The sequence below is a fragment of the Montipora foliosa genome, chromosome 2 (genome assembly GCF_036669935.1).
Source record: "Montipora foliosa isolate CH-2021 chromosome 2, ASM3666993v2, whole genome shotgun sequence".
NCBI lineage: Eukaryota > Metazoa > Cnidaria > Anthozoa > Scleractinia > Acroporidae > Montipora > Montipora foliosa.
In genome coordinates this window covers 7,150,374-7,175,373 of record NC_090870.1, presented here as the reverse complement: position 1 = coordinate 7,175,373, position 25,000 = coordinate 7,150,374, and the positions used below count along the sequence as shown (strand labels likewise).

At 40.3% G+C, this 25,000-nt stretch overlaps 5 protein-coding genes across 10 annotated transcripts in view; 1 reads left to right on the top strand and 4 right to left on the bottom strand.

The window, feature by feature from the left end:
• The window catches only part of LOC137992278 (alpha-N-acetylgalactosaminidase-like), a 21,424-nt gene extending 13,399 nt beyond the window's left edge, over window positions 1-8,025 (bottom strand). Inside the window, exons 1-2 of one of the 6 annotated variants that reach the window (XM_068837523.1) lie at window positions 7,861-8,025; window positions 6,431-6,498 (exon numbers count right to left, since the gene is read on the bottom strand). Coding sequence is in view for 1 of the 6 variants with exons in the window: in XM_068837521.1 (XP_068693622.1) it covers window positions 680-776 (97 nt within the window). In the remaining 5 variants the exon portion in view is untranslated. Of the gene's footprint in view, window positions 1-56; window positions 124-679; window positions 863-6,430; window positions 6,499-7,856 lie in introns of those variants that run through there. The other 5 variants (XM_068837522.1, XM_068837524.1, XM_068837526.1 and 2 more) reach the window with 5 other exon arrangements.
• LOC137989033 (uncharacterized) lies at window positions 2,809-4,542 on the bottom strand. Its single transcript, XM_068834940.1, has one exon. The coding sequence runs from the start codon at window positions 4,416-4,418 to the stop codon at window positions 3,684-3,686; it is 735 nt and encodes a 244-aa protein (XP_068691041.1). The 5' UTR covers window positions 4,419-4,542; the 3' UTR covers window positions 2,809-3,683.
• A 394-nt stretch (window positions 8,026-8,419) lies between the features above and the next one.
• Window positions 8,420-9,774, top strand: LOC137992285 (myotrophin-like). The gene has a single exon (XM_068837536.1). It carries the CDS (start codon window positions 8,568-8,570, stop codon window positions 9,078-9,080), a length of 513 nt encoding a protein of 170 aa, XP_068693637.1. The 5' UTR covers window positions 8,420-8,567; the 3' UTR covers window positions 9,081-9,774.
• A 1,064-nt stretch (window positions 9,775-10,838) lies between these two features.
• LOC137992283 (hydroxylysine kinase-like) lies at window positions 10,839-16,600 on the bottom strand. Its single transcript, XM_068837533.1, has 3 exons — window positions 16,495-16,600; window positions 12,456-13,059; window positions 10,839-11,738 (listed from the first exon to the last, which is right to left on the bottom strand). The coding sequence occupies exons 2-3, from the start codon at window positions 13,053-13,055 to the stop codon at window positions 11,124-11,126; spliced, it is 1,215 nt and encodes a 404-aa protein (XP_068693634.1). The 5' UTR covers window positions 13,056-13,059; window positions 16,495-16,600; the 3' UTR covers window positions 10,839-11,123.
• Window positions 16,601-23,487: 6,887 nt separating this feature from the next.
• The window catches only part of LOC137992275 (cilia- and flagella-associated protein 161-like), a 38,628-nt gene continuing 37,115 nt past the window's right edge, over window positions 23,488-25,000 (bottom strand). Inside the window, exons 7-8 of the mRNA XM_068837517.1 lie at window positions 24,821-24,894; window positions 23,488-23,817 (exon numbers count right to left, since the gene is read on the bottom strand). Coding sequence (XP_068693618.1) covers window positions 23,565-23,817; window positions 24,821-24,894 — 327 coding nt within the window. The 3' untranslated portion in view covers window positions 23,488-23,564. The remainder of the gene's footprint in view (window positions 23,818-24,820; window positions 24,895-25,000) is intronic.

Here is a 25,000-nt window from a genome sequence, read left to right as displayed (position 1 = left end):
ACGAATGAGAAACATTTCATGTTCCTGTGGTTCTTTGCGCCTCGCCTTCGTTTTACCTGTTCAGGAATCTTTCGTTATCTACAGTTGTTTCTTTAACGCCACAGCCATTCTAACACACAAAACAGGAGTTGTTTTCACTGTTTAAGTGCACATGAACAGGTACCGACTAATGGACACAAAGATCAGTTTTTCTCTGTTAATAATGAATTATAGATAAAGTGTCTGAGAAAGATTCCCCCATAGAGAAAAAATAAAGCAGAGTATCAAGAGACAAGCTACAACCCAGTGATAATTGCTTATCTTTTTAGAAAAATAGTGGCATTATACAGAATCATTGAAGTTGTTCCAACAAATTCGCAAAGGAATGTTTCCATTCTATATAGTCCCAGCAAAAATTACTTATTAGTTACGATCATTCAATTCTCGACTTGACAATCCAGTGAAGGTGTCAAAAGATCATCATTTTCGTCAGGTCAGGGCTAATAAATCAAAGCAACTGGTGGAAGAGTAGACTAACTTAAAACTAGCCTGTGGAAATGAACGTTCTTTTATCCGAAACAGTGTTTGCCCCTTGTTGCTGCAGCCAGGACTTGATAGTACAGTTCCGTTTGGAGTAAACTATTCAAATGATTCTTTTAACTTTGATCCGTCTAGGTATTACTGCCAAGCTATTACTTACTCGGAGGGGTGAGCGCAAGTCCATTATCAAGGGAACTGGACTTCTTGATAAGCAACCAAAGGAGATAAAGCAATGTTGTTTTCGTCAAAACATCCATTTTTGAGCGTCATTCCATTGGAAATAAGGAACGGTTTGGATCTTCAAAACGAGCCATGCGTTACCACGGCTTCGCATTTATGATTAAAATATCAGTTCTCCCTACAACTCATTATACAATCCTTGATACCGGTTCATTGAAGAAAACAAACAAACGCACTTGGCCCAGTATTCGTGCGAGGCTGTACCTACTAATGACAAGTTTTGAGCTGGTTTTAGTTAACTTGAAATTGCTGTGATCGACAGGTTGGGATTTCTACCATGATCAACTCGTGCTTCCTGCACGTTTGCCAGCCTCCCGGGGCGCTTGCTTTCCTCCACTGATATAAACATGCTGTAAATCTCTCTCTTTAAATACCAAGTTTAAGAAACGAAGCTGTGGCAGCACAACTAAACTGGCATAAAAGACACTCAAGAAAGGAAGGAATTTGCAAACATTTATCCCGGATGACGTGCTATGTTCAGGGTATCTATTTTTATCTATTAGTTTATTCATAGAATTACTGGAAAGTTCAATTTCGGCGCATGTTTTCAGTTCGTTCAGGTTGATGACAAACAAACGAAAGATAAAACAGGTCAAAGGAGTCGGTTTTTGATTGTTTTCCTTTGAAGAAATAACCAAATGTTACTCATATCATGATGTCATTCTTGCGCTTTAAATCATAGATCCTAAGAACTCTTTAGAGTTCGGAATGAGTTGAGTTTACCTGCGTGTGAAAAGTTAGGACTTGTGGAGAATTACAGTTGATGTAATTGGAAATTCCTGGCAAAGTAACACCAGAGTTCTCCAGTGACCGCCGCAAATAGGGAGTTATAACGACAACGGCAAATTCAACGTCACTTCAAAATATAACTCAGTGCTATTGCAATTATTTCGCGATTATTCCTTCTCCTTCACATTGTACAATAGGGGCAAACTATCTGTATCTGGAGGGGTTTGAAAATAGAAAATCAGTGGTTCATTGTTATATGCTCAAGTTGTCGTCAAAACTAAAAATTAGGTGATTTTGGGCGTTTTCCATTTACAAAAAATTTCCGGAAATTTCCATCGGGTGAAAAACGTGTTCCATTTAACTCAGGTCCGTTCGCCGCCAAGTGATTGCGATTTTACGCACCAAAATTTAAAAATGTGGCCGTGAATAGCCTGGAAGTGGTAAGACCTTTCAAAAGTTGTAAATGGAACACACATTTCCATCGGAAAGTTTCCAACGGGAAAACATGCAGGACAACCTTTTCAGAAATTCCGTTTATTCCGGAAATTTTCCAGTGGAACGAACCAAAAACGTATGTTCCATTTACATCCCAACCGGAATTTCCGGAATTTCTTGGTAAATGGAAAACGCCCAACGTTGCTGCTTTGTGGAGTACGGTAAAGAACTGCACGGAAATCCGTGGTGCACGTGCATAACGAGTATTTTTCTTTTTTTTAACCAGTCATGCACCAGTCAAAGTAAACAGGATTTCTCGCTTGGTCCCGCAAGATCAAAGATCATTTTTTGGTGTTTTATCCTTTCAGTATTGATCAGGCTTGTCCGGTCAAGATGGCTGGATATTGGCTTCGTTCTGTTTTTGGCGTGTTTATGGACCTCGACTTCGTCTCGGTTCATAAACACGCCAAAAAAGAACTTGGCCAATATCCAGCCATCTTGACCGGACAAGCCTGATCAATACTGAAAGGATAAAACACCAAAAAATGATCTTTGACTAATGAAAGTTCTTGACCTGACATAGTACTTACTACTGTGTGAAAATTAGTTATTTTAAAGCTGTCTGTCAACACACTCAATCAATTCGTTCTTCAATAGGATTTGTATGAAAAACAAAGAGATCAGAGAAACAACACACGATTAGAACAAAAATATTTCGTAAAAGTAATGACATCGATCACGCGATCGACCGTGCGTGAATTCATGAACAGAAAATAAATGTTTAGGACAATTATTTACTCCAGTTATTGCTATTAGGAATAATAAAGCTAATAATTTAATGAAAATGATACTTGAGTGCTGGCAAATAAATCGCTCTTGAGTTAATGACGGCTTTCATCTTTATTCACAGCTGAAAAATCTCACTGCAATGAAATTGTGTTCATCCACTGGAAAGCTTACACTATTTTCATTCTATATACAGCTCATGGTTTTAAAACATGCACACATTAGAAAAACGAAGGGGCACTCAACGCTAAATCTTCTTTCATCGATGATAAAAAAGCTTATTTTTTCAACTTTATGCAGTTTTTGATGAATTTTGGAAAAAAAAATTGAACAAGAGGTGCTAAGGATTCTTTAGCTAAAAAACTAGGGTAACACAAAATCCACGAGATGACAATAGCTGACCTTTTCTTGAACAAAAAATTGAGCACATTTAGCTTTTCCAAAAAAGTTTTAAAACAGAAGGCAATCCAATTACCTCCAGGGCTATAGACGAGGCGAAGTACTTCAAAACAGATGTTTCACGCTGAAACGCGTCTTCAGGTCACCTCACTGGAATACGCCGGCCGATTTGCCATGCAGGAAAACTAGAACGAATGAATCTCAGATTGTTTCCCGCAAGGTTGACAATAACAGCAACTTGAGGCATTGCCCTTTGAGACTGAATAGTCACCATTACCATAGCTGCTCTCAGGCCTTTCACACACAGTATTGAAAGTAGCTTAGTGGCCAAGAATTTACGAAGGTCTTGGCAATAACACTGTTGAGTTGTTCTAAAGCGAATCCTAATCCTGCAGTTCTTAGACAATTAAGCAAACGTACGTTCTACAAAGTCTTTTTTTGATTTTGTTACACTTGAACCGATGATTTTCAGATTCGATCCAAGTACAGACAGCCGACGGTTTAGTCTACGAGCAAAATTGCACGGCCCCTCCAGTCTTTCAGCTTCCACAACTGTCTCACCGTTGTTTTTTACTCTACATTATTGTCATCGCTCGCTTCATCCTCCGCACCTTTATCAAATCCTTGTCAGTGAAACCATCTCTAATATCACTGATATTTGCACCTTTCTCGATAAGAAACCGTGCGCAGTCGAATTCCCCTTCGCTAACTGCAGCATCTAACGGCGACGAACCATCGTTGTCGCGAACCTCAAGCTGCGCGCCTTTTGTTACGAGATATTGCAGACATTGGAGACTACCTGTGCTTGCTGCTCGATGCAAAGGATAAAATCCGTCCACTCCAGGCTGATTTACGTCTAAGGTTGTACTCTCTAATAAACTTTTTAATGTGTCTATGTCGTTGTGTGTGGTTGCCCACTGAAGTAGGATCTGTGGATCGAGTGATAAGCTTCGCTTTCTTCTCATCGTATCTCTCTCGTCTGGCCTTAGCTTGTCTTTATCAGGGATGCTGACTGCCCCCACGTCACTAAGCTTTCTTGGAATCCCGCCGCAGGATGAGATCTTCATCGTTGTTTTCCGCAAGCTCGCGCACATCGTTTGATTATCCGGTGGAGAGTTCAGTTGATTGTGCCTATCTGTTTCCGAATGATATTGCTGGATACCAATCTCGGGTATCGAGATGTCATTGCCCCTACTTAACGGCGACAAGAATTGATCGTCTAAGATTACATTTGCCCCAGAAGAACTTGATTTGAATGCGCTCTCTTCCGCATTTTTAACATCTCCGGCTGCAAATTTGGATAGTGCCATCTTGAAGGGCTTCGAATTCTTACTTGTTGTAATGATGTAGCAACATTTTGCAAATTTTCCATCGCTGCATTTAGCCGTTCAACTGCTCGCTTTCAATTGTTATCATTGCTTGAAGGATGATAGAGTGATTAGGAAATTCTTGCGGTTAAATGAGGTCAAATAAATGTCTCGGCGACACAAATATAATCGTAGTCATTGGATTAAAATCCAATTAAAATCCAACCACTTGTTTTGAAAATGCTCGAAAAAAAAAAACCTAATTGTTGAAATCTTTTTGGGTTCATCTGCGGTACATTTTCAAACGTAACCTTTGTTAATTATGAAATTCCTTTCATGTTTTTTTTTCGATTCGGAAGTTGACACCTTTTCAAAGGTTTGACCTGAGGGCAAATCTCTTCGTTTCCAGGTGACTTTCAGTTTTTGAATATTTCAAGTGTAAAATCAAAGCATGATATTTACATCGGGGTTTGCTATCTCAATGCAACCAAACAACGGAAAGTATTTATCTGCTTGATGAAAAACCTCTCGTTTTCATTGATCATTGAAGAAAGTTTGAAACTATGATTCCGGTGGAGATTTGCGTCGGTTTAAGAGCATTTATCCTTATCGATGCATCGTTCAGCTCCAATTGAGTGCTGACATAATCATACGAACCCACTACTATGGCCTGCCGCTGTGATCCAATTTCAATGCCGTATTGACATTTTTTTTTTATCATCAAAATTAATTTGAGTCAATAGACTGGGACAAAAGACAGACAGGCCACACGTTGTGGAAAGCGCAATCGTCCACAGTGTGTAGCTTTGACACTAAATCTGTCCTAAGGCAAGGGAAGCTCATCCACTCTACTCTAGATCCTATTGGTTAATCAAATGTGCGCTGTAAAGCAGTCATTGTTCCCCTGGAAATATTGTAAAGTGCATTTAAACGGTGTTACCAGTCGCTCTTCGAAGAAACAATGCTGACATCTCTGTATTTTTTACAAGTGAACAGCAATGACCACAACCAGGTTTTCTGAGCCCGCGAGACTGAGCGTCTTTCTCCAAAAGGTACATACATACATACATTTATTTGATAAGTAGGTTGTCAAGAATAGTCAACTTTACAGATAACCCTAACCCTAACCCTACTAAATCTAAGAAATATTAACAAATATAAATAAATAAAAATTTTATAAAACTTACAATAAAGACCAATAAAATGTCACGAAATAGGAAGAGTAATTGAAACGATGGTTTGCTGGGGGTGAGCATATTACTGAGCCATTCCTGCCCTGCCCAGCCCCTCCCCTCCCCTACAGTCGACCTTATTTGGCGTCGTAGCCTGGACAACTTTTCCTTTTACAAGCTCGGGCTTTCCAGTGTACGCAAATTTTCACGTCGCCACTCGATGTCTACATGCCTGGATAAGACGACTTCACGCGCTAATACAGTAAGCGAACTGATCATTTCGTGTCACCCAAATACCTGTAATTCTTGGGAGACTAAGGTCGGTCAAGACCACATTCTAAATTTAGATATTAAAATAACAATAAACGTTTCTGTTGACAAGACCACCAGTTTGCAGTTTGTTGCAGTTTTTGTAACCTTAGTAACATGATTCCTCACTATTCAACATGAATGAGACTGAGGTAGGCGACAGCGCGAAATCACTTTTGCCGTCTGTCTGCACTGAGCACGCTGCGTCGACACTCGCTCGCGGCTCAAGCTAAAAAGACGTTGACACTTCAACTGACAAATGCTCTCTTTGGCTCAAGTCACTGCAACTAGCATTTAGTCAGAAAAAATTTAACACTTTGTTAATTTGGAGAGGGAAATCGATTGACCGACAAAACGATGCGCAAGACAACTAAAGCATTAAGGAACTTGCGTTGCAGAGTAAACTTGATTTTTCGACATTCCCTTAATTAAGACTACCAAATGCTCTCAGTATAGTGATTTTGTAAGAGCCTCAGCAAATTTATCATTACCCAGTTCGAGTACGATTCACGGACTCCGCATCTTCAATCTTACCAGTGCATTGACTTTGTTGGTTCTCAACTTTCCCTGAAAGGTTCTTCTCTGGGTACTCCGGTTTTCATCTAAAACGCAAAAAAAAGGGATTTGATCTCGGTGATAGGCTCCTGGGGCCACCTTTTCGGGCCCGAAGCATCTTCTTGTTTTGAAAAAACACAGGCTGGCCTTTTTCACATGGATCAAGGATCCGGTTTAATTTGAGTCAACACAGCTGGTTTTGTAAGCAATCTCAAGAGACACAGATAACAATGCTACAGTGTACGATTGCTGGTGGATGAACAAAAGGAGCTCAGTAATGAGATATCTTTTGTTTTCGTCCTCCAACATGGCGGCGATTACGTAACGTGAAAACCACCTATTCGATACCCCGCAACACCACTGACGCCTAAATGAGTGCAAGTCATGACTAAAGCGAACTTCACGCGATAGAGAGTTCTCTACGCAATTGCAAAAATTGCTCTCATAACTGCGAAGATCATAGCTTCACTTGATTTCATATCCGCAGTTCATATATGATTCATTTCATATACCATTTCATCATTGATTCATTCCTCACGGGACCATTAGAACCCACAAATGACCAGCTCCCAACGTCAGTGGCTTCATAGCTCAGTTGGTTAGAGCGTCGCACCGGAATCGCGAGGTCACGGGTTCAAACCCCGTTGAAGTCCTGAATTTTTCAGGCTTCTCTACGCAATTGCAAAAATTGCTCTCATAACTGCGAAGATCATAGCTTCACTTGATATCCACAATTCCGTTGAAATTGTTAAAACCGGTGGTCTTAGCAACGCTTTTCTTTAGTTTCAAGCAGTCAAGGCTCCGAAAGGTACTGCTGGATAAAGGTTATCAGGCCTTTTACAGGAGCATGTGTGTTTCTTGTTTTTATAATTTTTTTTTTTTTTTTTTTTTTTGCTCATTTACGTCTCAAGTTAAAATAGCTGATCATCAGTGCGTACTTATTTCGTGAGACTGGAGGTCTGGGCCAGCTTGGTAATCTTTTGTGAGTTGATGGAATTGCTGGGTCTAGATGATTTGTCAAACTGCCACTGAGTGTTTTGCATTGTTAATTGTATATAGGACATAGTATCCATGTTAATAGAATATTTTTATGTAACTAATATCTACGGGTGTTGCGCTTGGTATGGGGTCTTTAGATCTTTTGCGCAACTCCAATGTCTCTTTTTCTAAAAAAAAATATTTTTATAATCATTACTATCATTAATTCATTTTTATTATTGTTAGTTAGTTACCATGAAATAAATAAGTAAATAATAAGTCACAATCCAGGGTACAAAATATACTCCGCGTCAAAAGATGGCCTGGGTTTCCGTACACGCCGTTACTTGGATATGCTGAGTGTGCGTACTCACGGCTACGTGAACAAATATTGAAATCTTAGCTGAAATTGTGGTTAGTGACTTACCTACCGGATAAAGTTATCACGTATTTGAACTGACCACTGGCACCAGATATCTATCCACACACCCATGCATTTAAGATATTCCGCAAAAGCTAGACCACCTGCATAAAGTATCTTCCACCTCCGACACAGAGTTCACGAAAATCACGGTTTTGCGGGACAGCGCCTATAGTTCATCACCGCCGTCCTTAGAAAGTAATGTTAATGTCATTTAAACATTTTTCTTTTCCAGATCGCCTGATTATCAAATTAGCAACCGTTCGGCGGTTGCGTACATTCGACGAACAAAACACCAGAAGCTTCGCTGACCCTATGATTACAGCTATTTTAATGTCATTTTAGATTTAGATAACGAACGATATCAATTTGATTGGCATAAACAATTCCAGCTGTGCCATTTTCCGCTAAACATCATAAAAGTATTTCTAAAAATGAACTGTGCTTTTCGAGTAACATTCAGTTGCAAGCTGTATGTCATCGGTTTCTCCTTTTTTTAAGACCTTAAAAAGACGAGCCCAAAGATAAGACGATTCACTCAAAAGTAAGATAGTAAACAACATCATAAACTGTAATTAAACCATGGTGATTGTCCACAGGGTGTGAAATTCTAGAAGGGGGAGAAAGCCATTATCGCTAACATCCAGAGGGTTTCACAGTGCTTGTGTGCAGGCTTGATTTACAACTGAGACAAGAATTCTTTAGTTAATAATCGCTATGTCGTCTGGAATGAGAAAATCCGTCTTGAAACTTTCAACTTTTAAAAACATTAAACGGAAAGTAAGCGAAGCTGGAGTTCGTAAGGAAGAAGAGAAACCAGCTACCGACTCGGAGGACAAATTGGCGCGTAGAAAAAAACAAAGCCTTTCGTTGGATCCGCAGATCTTACTCCAGTGGGCCTCGACGCACAATGACTTGGACACATTAAAACGAGTGGTGGAGACCACAAACGTGGATCTGAACGAGCCCGGCGTGGATGGATTTTATCCGCTTCATCGCGCAGCGAGCACGGGGAGTTACGAATGTCTCGAGTACCTTGTGACGAAGGGAGCGCAGATCGAGGTTCGCAACAAAGAAGGTTCGTCACCGTTGGATGCCGCGGTCAGCGAAGGGGAATTTGACTGTGCGCGTTATTTGATAGAGAAAGGCGCAAATATTGGCCACATTCGAGACGGTTTCACGGACAAGGACGCAGCACCCAAAAGAAGTCGGGCTATGACACTTGAATAGAAGTTGTCTTTTCATGCGGAGTCAAGTGCAGTGGTGGATATCGGGTGTGCAGCTGTATTCGTTTGCGTGGGAACTTTTTCAATTTATTAGCAACAATGGCAAGCTAAGCGAACGAAAGTAAGTCATTCTTCTTATGCATGAAAGGACTCATAACGGCATAACTCGATTTCACGCTTAAAAACTTTGAATACTGAAATGTATCCGCCCACCTATTTTTTAGATGCTGACGTCATGAAAGTCTCGCGTCAGAAACTCGCTTGCAAAAGGCACTCTATCCAAATCAAGTTACTCTAGTAACTTTTTCAATCGATTCAGTTCTTGACACCAAAAATTCCCTATTCAGCCAAAGACATTAAATGGATTTTAAAATGTGTATAATTCCACTTGAGAAATACTTGTTTCCTTGGCTGGAGTTCATCTCAGACTTGTATATGTTGCTGTCAACAGATGAGAAACTCCTGCTTTACATAGTTTCAGTGGCTCCACAGGAGGCCAAAACTGAAGACAAGGTTTTACTCATCCTATACGCAAGCATAACTCTTTGTTAGGACAAAGACACTAAGGAACGACAAATAAGTCTGTGTATGGTGCTTTCCGCTCTCGTCCGGTCGTTTGGGTAAAAGCCAGCCCTTTCGAAAGCAAAATAACTGAACCGCGGTTTTTTCGTTATTTCCAGAAAATAAATGCATTTTTTTTTCAAAAAGCGTGGCCTGCCCTCTTCTTTTACGATTCTCTTTCCCCAATACGTTAGCTTGGGTTACCTGTGGTGTTGGCAAAAAGTGCAAAATGGCAACATCCACTTGAACTATTTCGCCCCGCGGATTGATTAAAGCGAAATATTTGCAATCGTCATGACGTCAAGTAAACAAAATCCGGCAAAGGATGTTTTGTGGCTTGTGATTATCCGATTATACAAATTCCGCAAAGAACCCAATTTACCGCGTTTAACATGTTAGAGTATTATTTACCATTAATACAAAGACCAGGCTGCCCCTCCTCTTCGTAAAGCGGTTATGGCGAGTTTATACACAGGCTGAAATTTCGATTCGCTCATCGGGCTCACGATCGATGGACAACAAGCCCCCATTTTCGCCGTTCGATCATGGAGATCATACGCCTCTGCAAGCTGACCAGTGCCATCTTAAATGCCGAGAGAGCTCTGGGAACGAGGTTGTTAGACCTCTTTAGCTTGTACATTTTGTTTTCCCATTACAGATCACGTGATGTTACTCTAGGGAAAACTTTCTTTCAAATGTCGTCCTATGCACGTGAATATGTACGCATAACTTATGAAAAAACAAAAGGAAAATTCCCTTGAGAACATCACGTGGTCTGAAATGGGAAAACAAGACGTACAAGCTAAAGAGGTCTATTGAAATACTCTAGATGCGCATTCCCAAGCTAAGGTTCTATTTCTATTTCAAACCGAGTCCAAAGTGCGAAGTTTTTAATATCACATAAGAGAGATAGAATTACGTAATTGCATTTATAGTTTGATGAGAGTGAGCCGGATTTTATTGCCGATGAATAGTTATCAAACACTGCGATACTTTAAGTAATTTCTGCGCTCCTTTGTTCTTTAAGGTGTGGCACCACGTCCTCGCATTGATTTTCATGCTCGAAATGAAGAATATTTCATGAACAGATCTCTGAACGAGATGGAACTGTTTTCTGTAGCTGGCGGTTTTGTCCGAGCGTGATTGGGCCTGACCCCCTGGCGGCCTCACCGCTTGTTCGCTCCCTCGAACAAAACCTCCAGGGCCCGGTTGTTCGAAAGCCGATTAACTTAATTCAGGATTAGCGTAAACTTTGGTTTATTGTTTTCAATTTTGCAGTGCAAGTTTCTTTTGGTTATTTTTGGTTTTTTTAAGATTGACTTCCTCTAATGTAAAATTTTACCAAATATCAGCGTTGTACAATATTTGGGAGTAGAGAAATAAACTCCTTGGTAATTTTTAAATCTGGGATTAGCGTTAATCCGCTTTCGAACAACCGGGCCCAGCTACGTAGGTTGCTGTTTTGCAGCCTACAGCAAATAAGGCATCATCGCCTAATTTGCAACCACATTCTCATTATTTCTTCCTTGGGGAGTTTCCAAAACGCTTGGAAATTACTCCATCCCGTAGTGCTAGTTTCCATAACATACGCATTATCGGGATACAGGTATTTGCTGTAGAAAGCAGCGATAAGCAGAGACTGGCAGAATCGCGAAGCTATCAAGACAGGAAGTAACTCGATCTCTACGTCAGACAAGGGATTTACAGAGTGATATCCGGCGAAAAAATGACCCGCTATTCGGGATCGCCCGCAGCCCAAATCACTCGAGATATTAAAGATGTACATTAGGGACACTGCTATCTCAAAAACGCGACATGTGTAGTTCACATCTGCGAAGTCAATGAAACCAAATTCTTGAAAAGATGCGCTGCTATCTGAGGTTAATAATATATTTGTGTAATTTGCATCTCCATGAATCATCTGCATTGGCAAGAGATTTAGCTTTGGAGTTACTTCGTTTCTAAAAGTTTTACAAACTTCTCGAACCATGTCGGCATGCTCCTTGATGTCGACGGCTTCAAGAAACTCTTCCATTTTATCACCTGCTGTCGCTAAATCCCAAATATACCCAGTACGTTCTAGTTTCGGACATCCAAGATCCTGTAGAACAAAATGGAACATGATCTACTACTTAGTGAAGGTTCCAGCATTTGGCGAGAACCTGTGCCCTTCCTCTTGGTTATATAAACAATGACTAGCTCTGTAGGTTCTTACACTGCACGTCTCACGGTTGGCAGTTTCAAGACAAGGCGACGGCTACGACAACAACAGAGCCGCAAAACTCATTTGGTTAAAGGAGAAACATAATCGTGCTGTACTCTCATAAAAGCGAGCTGAAATTTGAGGTTTTGACGACGAGTGCATACAAATGTGAACCCCTTTCTTCTTTATTTTTTACTTCGAAACCACTCGAACCAATTTATTTTAAGATACTTTGTACACATTGTACGACGTGAAGTAGATGAAGTAATAGCGAATGACTTACAATCGTGCAAAGGTATATTTTGAGGTGACGTCATCTTCGACGAAAAATGATAGTGTAGACGTCACAAAGTGACCCTGTAACGTGACTACTCAGAACCCTATCTAAAAAGTAATTAGCCACTATCAAAATACCATAACACTATTTGTTTACCATTCAAAATTTTGCATAAGCATTGCTTCCAGTTTCGAGTCGAGAAAAACATTAATATTAATGTCATCAAAACGCAGCCTTAAGGCCATTCACGTGACACAAGAAATATGACCACGGCACAAATTTCAGTGTAATTTCAATATTATTTTTGCATAGGACACATAAAACACCTTCATATTTACCTTTAAGTCACGATCCAGTCTTCCAACAGCCATACCAGCATCAAACAACAGCTGAGTGGTCAGCGGTGTATCATTCAATACTGTCCCATGCACAAACCTAAGCAACATTACAGCGCACACGAAATATTCCTCTTCTAAATACTCCTCGCCATGGTATACTTCGAACTCTGAACTGAAACCATCCTTCGAACCATCTGTTGTCAATGCAACACGGTTGTTTGGTATGTTTATGGGAATTTTACACATCACAAAGGAGGAGCCAAATCTTGAAGGGACTGGAGACGAGCATTTATGGCCACGTGTGCGAAGGAAAGACATGACGTTACATTGGGTTTGAATCAAATATTCATGATTTGAATCCACATGGTTCATAATTTTGAGGACAAACTCTTCGCAGGCTGGTGAATCTGAACGTTGTGAAGCTCCTTGTAGGAATCCTTGAATATAAAAGTTTCTGTCGTCGTAACTGTCCATTTCTTTGACAGAGGAGTCATTTTTTATTTCCAAGTTGAAGACTCGAGTTGCCATGGCCACTGCTTGACATTTGGTGACAAGTGGTCTTCTTGGCAGACTAGAAAGGAGCCGGTTTGCCTTGTCCATTTTGCTATGAGAATTTATTGACATTGAGAAATGACTAAGTACGTTTCACAGTCAACGAGAAATAAAAAAAATTCTCAATAAACACAAAGGCGCACAAAGCTGAATGGTTAGCTCTCAGCTGTTTTAGTGCATATCCATGGTCATTAGATGAAAGAAGAAACAATGTTATTTTAAAAATGGTATTCCAGAGGGCTGTAGGGTATTTTTGAAAGAGGGGAGGGGGGAGAGGTTTAGGAGTAAACGACACCAATGGCCACCCCTAGCCACTCCCTCTCTGCAGCCCCTGTATTTAACTTTCAATTACCGGTATTATTATTCTGGTGCACATCTACAATTCTGGATGAAATTGTTGGGACAATGACATGAACAAAGCACAAGGGTTCTCAAAGGCAATGCATGCCGTGCATACGGTGAGAGTTACTGAAATTTAAATTGACCAATCACAATTCAGCGAGCGGGAAAAACTGTGCTATCCAACGTCACCTCAATAGGTTCGCAGTTAAAGAACCAGAAATGTAGTTATTTGTGTTAACTACGCAAAAAAAAGACTTTGGTGGCGTCCTTTCGACGGGGTAGATCGACAACAACGTCGTTTACGCACAGAAGTGCACCGTTTCCGGTGAAAGGGCAAAGGATTGACAGGATGGCACAGTTTTGACTGCCGCGCGCACCGCGGGCGCGGATTCCGTTTGCAAGGTGGGAACAACCTTCTTCTCCCCTTTCCCCCTTTCAATGTTAACCCATTGACTCCTGGGAGTTCCCTGTTGACGTGTAAAATTGTCTGGCATTAGACAGAGTAAAATACTAACTTTGGCCGGTTTATAGGGGTGAATGGGTTAATGGCACATTTTCAGTGTGTGATTAATTTCAAACGTGCAAACATTCTGAAAAGCTGCAGGTGATTTCAACATTGCCTGGGATGGGGGTCTCCTGTATTTAACTTTCAATTACCGGTATTATTATTCTGGTGCACATCTACAATTCTGGATGAAATTGTTGGGACAATGACATGAACAAAGCACAAGGGTTCTCAAAGGCAATGCATGCCGTGCATACGGTGAGAGTTACTGAAATTTAAATTGACCAATCACAATTCAGCGAGCGGGAAAAACTGTGCTATCCAACGTCACCTCAATAGGTTCGCAGTTAAAGAACCAGAAATGTAGTTACATTCTGAAAAGCTGCAGGTGATTTCAACATTGCCTGGGATGGGGGTCTCCTGAGAGGCTGCCATTAGGAGAAAAATAATAATAATAATAATAATATATTATAATTCTCTACCTGCACAATTCCCACAATACACCTCTTTTACCCCCCCCCCCCCCCCCACCAAACTTTTGCAAAATAATTGTTTGCAATTTCTCCTGGGATATGAAGATGTCCCAAGGGAAATCAAAAACAATGTGCATGAAAATTTTGGGGGGATAAAACAGGTGCATTATGGGATTTGTGCAAGTGGAAAATATAATAATTCATCAAATTTGATCATAATTTCAATTTCCTTACAACTTTATTTATCCTTTTCTGAAGAATTTTACGACTATCTTACTTTAATGTGTTCTTGGTGCTGACAGGAAGAAAAGCCAGCTCTGAGGACGAGATTGATGTGGCTGTTGTAAATTTAAATCATTAAGAATTCACATTGCTTTTTAACGTAATAGTGTTTTAAAGCTCTGGGGTTAAGTAATGCATTGGTGCTATATAAATTAAGTAATGTGTAATATTTAACAATTATTCGCCTCACGTTCAGTGATTATCGGTGAATATTCACCGAGACGAAGTCGAAGTTGTGAATTTTGTTAGAATTAAGACTGTTTGAGGCATCGCGCCCGCAGAAATCTCCTTCAATGACACACCACAGCTGTTTGTTGCAGAAAGTAGTTTCCTTGAAGAGGGAGGTCAAATGTATTGCTCCAAGGGGTCAAGTGCACTGATTTTAGCCAATAAAATCACCACCTCATAATCTATTGTCCATTTTGCTGCACCGAACAAAGTCAACAAAGATTATAACTCCGACAACTTTCAGGTATTCCAAGTAATTAAAAATGCCTAGTGTATTATTGTATCAGTCATAAAAAGATTAGTATTAATTAACCCCTACAGCCAAGGGGGCAACCATTGCCGAGTAAAGTAGTCTGGAGTTAGACAGAGTAAAATATGTAAGCCTCGATCTTAGGACTGAGAGGGAGAACATAGTGATTAAGTGGACCTATATGTTGTTAAACAAGTCTGCAAACCATTATGGCAGTTCCCAGCCCCTCCTGGCAGTTCCCAATAGTCGCGTTGCAATGATTGGTAGATTCGAATAGACTCAAATGCTGTGAATTCCTTTGGTCTGGTTTCAGGATTGCCTTTCTTGGTGAATTTTCTAAAGATGAAGCTCAAATTCGGCATAGGTATGGAGACATATTTTTAACGTGAGAATTTCACTGGTTTGGCGTCAATTCCAGCTTGAACAAGACAATGTCACCAGTTGGTGGCTCGGTGTTGCCTACCTTGTCAATTTTCATGACTCTCTTACCGGTGGTCGAGAAGAGATCTCGCAAAGTGATGCCTGAAACACCTTGGAACCTGGGGTGTCTCTAAAACTAAGACCCTGAAAACTCGAAAAAAGTGACCCAAAACCCTCAATTTGGCTAACACTAAGCCTAAAGTTGGTTTCTTGAGTTACCTCAAACGCGGTTATAAAGTTCTTCGTTCGCTTAAACTTGTTTCAAAGTGAAAGCTGGGTTATCTGCCAGATTTAACCAAGTAACAACGCTCTATGTGTGGCCGCACATCTTCATTTCCCATCAGGCCTCAGTTGTTCAAACGATGGATAGCACTATCCGCCGGATAAATCACTACCCAGTGGATAAAGTCATAGCGAAACCAATTGCGCCATCCAATGGATAGTGATTTATCTGATTGATAGCATTATCCACCTTTTGAAAAACTGGGGCCAGGGGCCGGTCGCTCGAAGCCTGGTTAGCGCTATCCGTTGGTTAAGAGGTATCAAAACCTATAGGTTTCCATGGCATTTAACGCTGGTTATCGCTAACCGTGCTTCGAGCAACCCGGGCCAGATGTACATATTGGCCCTGTAACCTCTAGGCCCAAAAACCAACGTTAGGCCTAGGGATAGCCAAATTCAGGGTTTTAGGTCACTTTTTTTCGAGTTTTCGGGGTCTGTAGGGTCTTCGTCTTCGTAGGGTCGTCGAGGCACCCCGGAACCCACACTTCAAATATACAATCATTTCGATCTTAAAATGGTTAGCTTTCAATTTATATAGCTGATATCTACAGTTTTTCACCCTCCGATTACGGAACGTTTGGCGATCGATATTCGGCGTCCTGCAAAAATGAGGCAAGAACGCGGCTAAACTTCGACTTTGTTCCTAGAACGCAAGCTTATTTAGCTTTGTTGGTTCTTAGTTACCTTAACATTATAATGTCTTACCTTAAGTCTTGTCTTTTGAGTTCGCTGGGCGGACGAGCACGGAAAATGAGACCTCTCCGTTGACACTCGCTGTGTTCCGCGACGAATCCTCGCGTAGTAAATAATGTTGTGTGGGCTCACTTAACAACAGCGGAATTACTGAAAAGGCAGGAAGGTAAGTACTTTATGTATGTTGCTCTTTTGGCGATCAGTGTTCATAATTTTATAAAATAGCTAAAAAAGGGGCTTAAAACTGATGCAAATTTTCGAACCGTATCTCTGGTTCTTCTTCGGGGAAAGAAGGAGAAGAGGTACGGTTCGAAAATTTGGGAAACCTTTTTAAGTTTAGGTAAGTGCTAAGCAAATTTTTGCTAGCTACTTGGTGTAGGCAATCATATAGTGGTTCAGGAGTTCCTGTCGTATAATGATCCCAATGCATACTTAAGAATCATCAAGGACGCTTAAGTCCGGCCAGGGATGAGTAAAGACGCTAAAATACAGCTAGGGATGAGAAAGGAGGGTCAAGTACAGCTAGAGTTTTTCTCTGTCCTTGTGTGGGCCCATTTCCATCAGTGGGGCTAACGCTCACATGGTTCATATGGGGTAGATACTTAACACTTCACACTACACTCTAATCAGTTAGGGATGACTGAGGACGCTAAAGTACGGCATATTGTAAAACACGGACTGGATTGGATTTGTAAAGTATGGACTGGATTTGTAAAATACGGATTTGTTACCGCTTCACATTTAAATAATTTCTCTAAAAGATTGTTTGATGTTGAGTAATGTTAGCATTTGGAAATTTTTACGAACGAGATGCTTCCGTGAAGCATACACTGGGTTGTCTTTGGTACGTGTTACAGAAAATCAGAAGGCACTGAATTGTGTGGTATTGAACTACAGCATTCCAGTCTCTGAAGAATAACAAATAAAAGAGAAGGGAGAAACATTGGCTTCTGGGCTGACATGTTGATAACTTTCAAGTTCCCTCACAACTTCTTTTCACCACAAGTTTAAGCGTGCCTTCTGATCATCTGAGAGCTTTGTAATACTAAAGTTCACTGAAGTTATCCCATGTTCGGCGGGGTTAGAATCAGGATGGGAGACCAAAACAATATACCCCTTAAACTGAAGCATCGGACCGAAAATACGATTAACGCTAACAAATGCGAACTCAGCAAGGTACAGATTTTGTTAGCTTGCTTTATGCAAAACAAATATTGATGCAAAAGTAAATAACTATTGATACACAGTTTTTAGAAAGAGCAGAAGGAAGTTTCCGGGACGGTCGATCGAGAATAAAATATTTACGACATGAAAACAACATTATATTTGAACTGTGAATATAGAATATAAAAAGTTACGATCAGCGACAAACATTTTGGGAGAGTTTTGCTACGTTCAAATAAATCGCAAAATCGAAAGTGACATGGCCGGAATTCAGCGGGTGCCGTGATTAAGTTACCGCGGCATGTTTACTCGCCAAACAGTGAAGCATCTGTGTCAAATGATGGCAAGATACCGGGTTTTTGTAAGTTTCTTTTTCTGTTAAGTGTTATAAAGTTTGACAATGAAATGAGCGAAGTCAAAACAAAGATCACAATCGCCCAACTCTTGTTTATGCAAAGTCAAAATTTACTCTCCAAGATGCGTACGACGTTATTTATCACCAGGTAATTCCATCATTTTGGAAATAGCAGCTACTTTATTATTCATCTGCGTCACAATTTTTCACTGATTTTGGGGCTCATTTTGTTGAAACTCAAGCACGCTTCCAACAGGCCTGCGAACCCTTCCTGCTTACAGAGCAATACTAAAAACTTCTCCCATATCACATTTCAACCTTAAGCTCCAAAATTCAATACACAACATGATATTATAATTCACAAAGGCAGAAAATACCACAGAATCATTTTCCAGCGAAAAATTTATTAAAACAAACAACATATTTGCTCTTAGAGGCGAAAACCTCTTCCTATTTCATTGCGTGCGTGAAGACAAGAAACTCAATCGTGTCAAATTACCATGTACTTCAGGTAAATACAGCTCACTTTGATTTCGGCTCGACGGGCGATAGATTGTTGTCGAAGTCCATTACTCGTCGCTTTTAAGATTTCACCACCTGTATATCCAATTGACTTGCCATTATTGAGCTTCATAAGGGTATATTTTGTCCAAAGATCCACTAAAACGCCATTCCCGTTACATGACTTTCGACGCCATTGCCGGTTAAGTTAATCGTTCTACTGTGTCCACCAGAGAAATCAACGCATTTCCCACTACCCTCTCGATCCTAAGAAAATACGCGCAGAAAGCTCTATGCACAAAGACACCACTTAGCAGGGGAGTGACAGGCAACTCTTTTACCGACACGGAAAAAAAAAAGAAAAAAAAAAAAAATAAAACAAACGAACTAAACGCAGACCCCAACTGGGTTTGCCATACTGGCAACCCAGTAAAAATCAGGTAACGCATTTCGCAACGTACTTAGCTAATACGTAAGAAAAAGAACTAAGACCATAATTGGTTGTTCTAGTTTTATTGAGGGACAGAATGTAATTTCCACGAAGATCATGCATAAGCCAAGAGAACGGGAGAAAAAACGTATTTTTCATATATGCAGGACAAGCCTTTTTTTTTTTTTAAACCACTTTCATACAATAATATGAGGAAATTTTGAATGCGCTTAATGCATAGAGATGTAGAGTTTGATTTAAGTGGTAAGAGGACAAGCAATTGCAAATATAAATCTCATTCCTCTCTTCTTTACATTATACCGTTTCTTTGACAAAATATTACTAAAGGCCAAGCCGAATTTTCTATGATATAAACTTGTTTAGAAATCAAAAGTTAGTATACGTTAACAGCACGCAACTTGGCTACTCCTTAGTATCCGCCTAGAAATCGTCTTCTCGCTACTTTTTCCTCATTTTATGAGGACCAGTCTCCGCTTGCTTCTCAAGCAGTTGCCTCCTTCATGCCCAAAAGGAATTCTGGGTAATTCGGCCGTTCCATGACAAGGGAAGACCCCCGATTCTCATTTCATAGACTTTCTTATGAGTGTCGAGCCACCCAGTCCTACCGGCAAAATACAACATCGATTGAAGTTTTTAGCTTTCAAAACTTGCCCGAATTGTATCGGTAGGTCCTAGAATTCGTCCACCGAAAGGCCAGAGAGACGACTTCACTGGTGCTGTGAGCCGCCATGTTTACAACAAAGCAATTTAGGCGTTCCAGTCTGCATGAAATCATCTCTCACCTCTATCTCGAGAAGACCAGACACGCACGGTTCTTACGTTACCTTTATGCCTGTAGAATCAACCGAAATCTCAATTCCTTGTCAAAAGTTAACCAGCATCTTAGTATTTTTGGTAGGCCAGGTATCGGAGAGGCTGAACATTTACGCACGCATGCGCTGACAAAATGTTTGAAGACGAGACGAGAAAAAAATGCAGTACCTCCAGACGTGGCGCTGGAGCGTCGTACCAAACGAGTCATCCCGGGATTTCGGCCCGTGCGATCGCTTTTGGACGCAGTTGGCCCTTCGCTGCTTTCTGCTACCGACCTTGCCTCCCGGTACGGCATTGAGGGAGGGATATGTCGGCCCCTAAACCATATGAGACAAATCCCACGCCTACTCACAGCTCCAAACCGCCCTTGTCATTACAATTTAAGGCAAGATTCGATCGCTTATATATTCAAGAGAAAAGTCATTTTATCTGTCATATGGTAAGCACTGGAGTGGCAGATTACAAAGTGCACGCATGCGCCCTGCTGAAGGTAACATACATGCATGTATAAAACTGTATTTCATCTCGACTTTCAGAATAATATCTTCGAGACATATTACAGCTAACATACGCAACATATACAGATACATAACTAAATATTAAATAATATTTAAAGATATATTAATTAAAACAAAAAGCCGCTGTACAAAATCTGACCCTGGATTAGTTTAAAACCAGTAAACGCAGTGCTACAGGAAAAATCAGGTAGCGCATTTCGCAACGTACTTTGCTAATACGTAAGAAAAAGAACTAAGACCATAACTGGTTGTTCTAGTTTTATTGAGGAACAGAATGTAATTTCCACGAAGATCATGCATAAGCCAAGAGAACGGGAGAAAAGACGTATTTTTCATATATGCAGCACAAGCCTTTTCTATTTTTTTAAACTACTTTCATACAATAATATGAGGAAATTTTGAATGCGCTTATTGCATAGAGATGTAGAGTTTGATTTAAGTGGTAAGAGGACAAGCAATTGCAAATATAAATCTCATTCCTCTCTTCTTAACATTATACCGTTTCTTTGACAAAATATTACTAAAGGCCAAGCCGAATTTTCTATGATAAAACCTTGTTTAGAAATCAAAAGTCTACGTTAACAGCACGCACCTTGGCTACTCCTTAGTATCCGCCTAGAAATCGTCTTCTCGCTACTTTTTCCTCATTTGATGAGGACCAGTCTCCGCTTGCTTCTCAAGCAGTTGCCTCCTTCATGCCCAAAAGGAATTCTGGGTAATTCGGCCGTTCCATGACAAGGGAAGACCCCCGATTCTTATTTCATAGACTTTCTTATGAGTGTCGAGCCACCCAGTCCTACCGGCAAAATACAACATCGATTGAAGTTTTTAGCTTTCAAAACTTGCCCGAATTGTATCGGTAGGTCCTAGAATTCGTCCACCGAAAGGCCAGAGAGACGACTTCACTGGTGCTGTGAGCCGCCATGTTTACAACAAAGCAATTTAGGTGTTCCAGTCTGCATGAAATCATCTCTCACCTCTATCTCGAGAAGACCAGACACGCACGGTTCTTACGTTACCTTTATGCCTGTAGAATCAACCGAAATCTCAATTCCTTGTCAAAAGTTAACCAGCATCTTAGTATTTTTGGTAGGCCAGGTATCGGAGAGGCTGAACATTTACGCACGCATGCGCTGACAAAATGTTTGAAGACGAGACGAGAAAAAATGCAGTACCTCCAGACGTGGCGCTGGAGCGTCGTACCAAACGAGTCATCCCGGGATTTCGGCCCGTGCGATCGCTTTTGGACGCAGTTGGCCCTTCGCTGCTTTCTGCTACCGACCTTGCCTCCCGGTACGGCATTGAGGGAGGGATATGTCGGCCCCTAAACCATATGAGACAAATCCCACGCCTACTCACAGCTCCAAACCGCCCTTGTCATTACAATTTAAGGCAAGATTCGATCGCTTATATATTCAAGAGAAAAGTCATTTTATCTGTCATATGGTAAGCACTGGAGTGGCAGATTACAAAGTGCACGCATGCGCCCTGCTGAAGGTAACATACATGCATGTATAAAACTGTATTTCATCTCGACTTTCAGAATAATATCTTCGAGACATATTACAGCTAACATACGCAACATATACAGATACATAACTAAATATTAAATAATATTTAAAGATATATTAATTAAAACGAAAAGCCGCTGTACAAAATCTGGCCCTGGATTAGTTTAAAACCAGTAAACTCAGTGCTACTGGAAAAATCAGGTAGCGCATTTCGCAACGTACTTAGCTAATACGTAAGAAAAAGAACTAAGACCATAACTGGTTGTTCTAGTTTTATTGAGGGACAGAATGTAATTTCCACGAAGATCATGCATAAGCCAAGAGAACGAGAGAAAAGACGTATTTTTCATATATGCAGCACAAGCCTTTTCTATTTTTTTAAACTACTTTCATACAATAATATGAGGAAATTTTGAATGCGCTTATTGCATAGAGATGTAGAGTTTGATTTAAGTGGTAAGAGGACAAGCAATTGCAAATATAAATCTCATTCCTCTCTTCTTTACATTATACGGTTTCTTTAACAAAATATTACTAAAGGCCAAGCCGAATTTTCTATGATAAATACTTATTTAGAAATCAAAAGTCTACGTTAACAGCACGCACCTTGGCTACTCCTTAGTATCCGCCTAGAAATCGTCTTCTCGCTACTTTTTCCTCATTTGATGAGGACCAGTCTCCGCTTGCTTCTCAAGCAGTTGCCTCCTTCATGCCCAAAAGGAATTCTGGGTAATTCGGCCGTTCCATGACAAGGGAAGACCCCCGATTCTCATTTCATAGACTTCTTATGAGTGTCGAGCCACCCAGTCCTACCGGCAAAATACAGCATCGATTGAAGTTTTTAGCTTTCAAAACTTGGAGGAGGATCGCGGGCGCACGGAGACACCCACGGCTGGAGACTGAGCCTAGGGATTCAATAACTTTATCCATAAGGGGCTGTGGTCGCAGAGCGCATTCAAACATGAGAGTAACAGAGGTCGGTTTAGGAGGCCCTCTACTACTTTTATGACCGGCAGCAGTTAAAATCGTCTGTAACCGGCTTTATTGGAATTCGTGGAAAAGTGTTTTCATGGAAAAATTAAGGAGATTTCAGGTAGGAAGTCCGAGGAAAGAAGAAATTTTAAGCTTGCTGTATTCAAGGGAGATTTGAACTTAACTTTGGGTAAGGTTGCACTTTACTGATTTGTCATTATCTCACTATCCGTAATTAGTCTAAAAAATTCAAATGCCACAACTCTGAGTGCCTTTTGAATTGTTAGATAACCCGTCTTTTCGTGAAATGTTAATATATGTTAATAAATACGCGAAAGTGAGGTTAGGAGACGGCAACTAGTGGTTCAAGTTGGCATTTGAATTATACTGCTACTTCAACTAAAACCAACAAAACGATATTATATCTCGTGGGAACACAAAGGGAATTGAAATTTGACCAAAACTACACAAACCAATCCTTAATCGTTGCACTTAAAGGTCATCGTGCTAAAATTACCAAGAAGATTGAAATGAAAAGGGAACAAAAATAAATGGGAGAAAAAGGGCGTGGTCGAATTTCTTTTGTTCTTTCAACGATTTTCCCTTGTAAGTATGAGAAAGTCAGTTGTCCCTTGTATCATGGTGTAGCCTCGAAAGTGAGAGAAAATAGAAATCACGCAGTATTCCGTAGGTCAATATACAACGCAATTTATTTAGCAAAAACGATATTTCGGCCGGGCATAAAATCTACAATTTCTTTCCTTCAATTTGTATCAGCGTTACCACGCCGACAGTCATCAGTATTTGTCACCAAGTTCCTCGCCGCTTTCTTGGGGTCGAGTTTCCTCTGCTGCTGGAGCTTCCTCTGGTTTAGCTTCTTGTTGTCTTGCAAGGAGATCCTTGAATTCTTGTTCTTTCTGTATTTCATGCTCTCTGGCCGCATCTTTAACTTCGCGAGCTATGAAAACCCAATGATTGCTGGGCGTTTCTGCTTTATGTGAATCCACCTCGGTTTTGGCTGCAACTTCGCACTCTCTTCCAAAAGGTGTTCTGAATGATGTGACAGAAAGCATACAAGCATGAAAAGTGCAAGTATTGACTTTAGAAGATGACATAGAATTCTAAAATTGTTCTAGATAGCAAACTATTATACACCTTATTCCAAAATGGTCGCTGATTTATGCGGATACAAATTGGCCCTTGTTGCCTCGTTCAAGCTTAAGAACGAGGCATCAAGGGCTTATTTGAATAAAAACAAAACCATATTTAAGTGGCGGCCATTTTGGAATAAGGTGTATAGAACTTGAGACAGTTTAGAAACGACTTTCAACCACATTTTAAACTTGAATTTTAGAAGTTATCCGGGCTAGAAGACTTCTAAAAGTTCTAAAGTTTGAACTGAGAATATGGCTGAATGAGGGTTCTAAAATGTCTCGAATGTCTTAAGTTCTAGTCTAGAACTTTGAGTAAACTTTAGACGTTTTAGAGCCCTCTCTCAACGACATTCGCAGTTCGAACATTACAACTTTTAGACGTTTTGGAAGCCTTTTGGTACATTAAATCTAATTTTCTTTACTGAGTAGTGATTTTAGAAAATAAAGAACAATTTCGCTATAGAACTCTTAAGTTTAGAGACTGAAAGCCCTTTATTACTTGTAAAATATTTCTAAAGTAGACGGTAGCTATATATATAATCTATCTTCTAATGTCAATATCTGCACCTTTCTCAAAGAAAACGAGAGTCACTCAAGAACGTCATCAGTTGAATGCCTCTACGTAAATCCCGAGAAAAAAATTGAGTTCCCAGCGGTTTGTCTCGTTTGTCTAGTGAATATTGGTAAGACGAAATCAAACAGTACGTGTTCCTCGACTTCTGAATCTTTTCATCTTTCTTGTAAACTTGTGATGAGTACACTTACGTCAAGAGATCCATCTAATTAGATGCATACTCAATTTTAGCATCTAACACGAAGTATCCCGAGTTCATTCATCAATTCAAAGCTAGAATCATTTCAAGCCTACAGGGATAAGCCAGTAAGCCTTGAGAACATACCTTAACGAATACTGCGACAGAGCAGCCAAGTTTTGGTTGGTTTTCACATGATTTATTATAACTTTAGTGTTCGCCTGTAAAAAAAGCCGCAAAATAGACAGTTGAAATTACTTGAAATGATTATGTGCGCAACACCCTGCTGGTTTAATGACGCCGGGCTCGAGAATCCTCGGGAAAAAA

Bases quoted from the DNA above. Each gene is read 5' to 3' on its own strand.
- LOC137992285 (XM_068837536.1), top strand. From the start codon at position 8,568: ATGTCGTCTGGAATGAGAAAATCCGTCTTGAAACTTTCAACTTTTAAA.
- LOC137992283 (XM_068837533.1), bottom strand. From the start codon at position 13,055: ATGGACAAGGCAAACCGGCTCCTTTCTAGTCTGCCAAGAAGACCACTT. The intron at 11,739-12,455 runs GTAAATATGAAG...TTTGTTCTACAG, and splicing joins GACTGGATCGTGACTTAAAG to GATCTTGGATGTCCGAAACT.
- LOC137989033 (XM_068834940.1), bottom strand. From the start codon at position 4,418: ATGGCACTATCCAAATTTGCAGCCGGAGATGTTAAAAATGCGGAAGAG.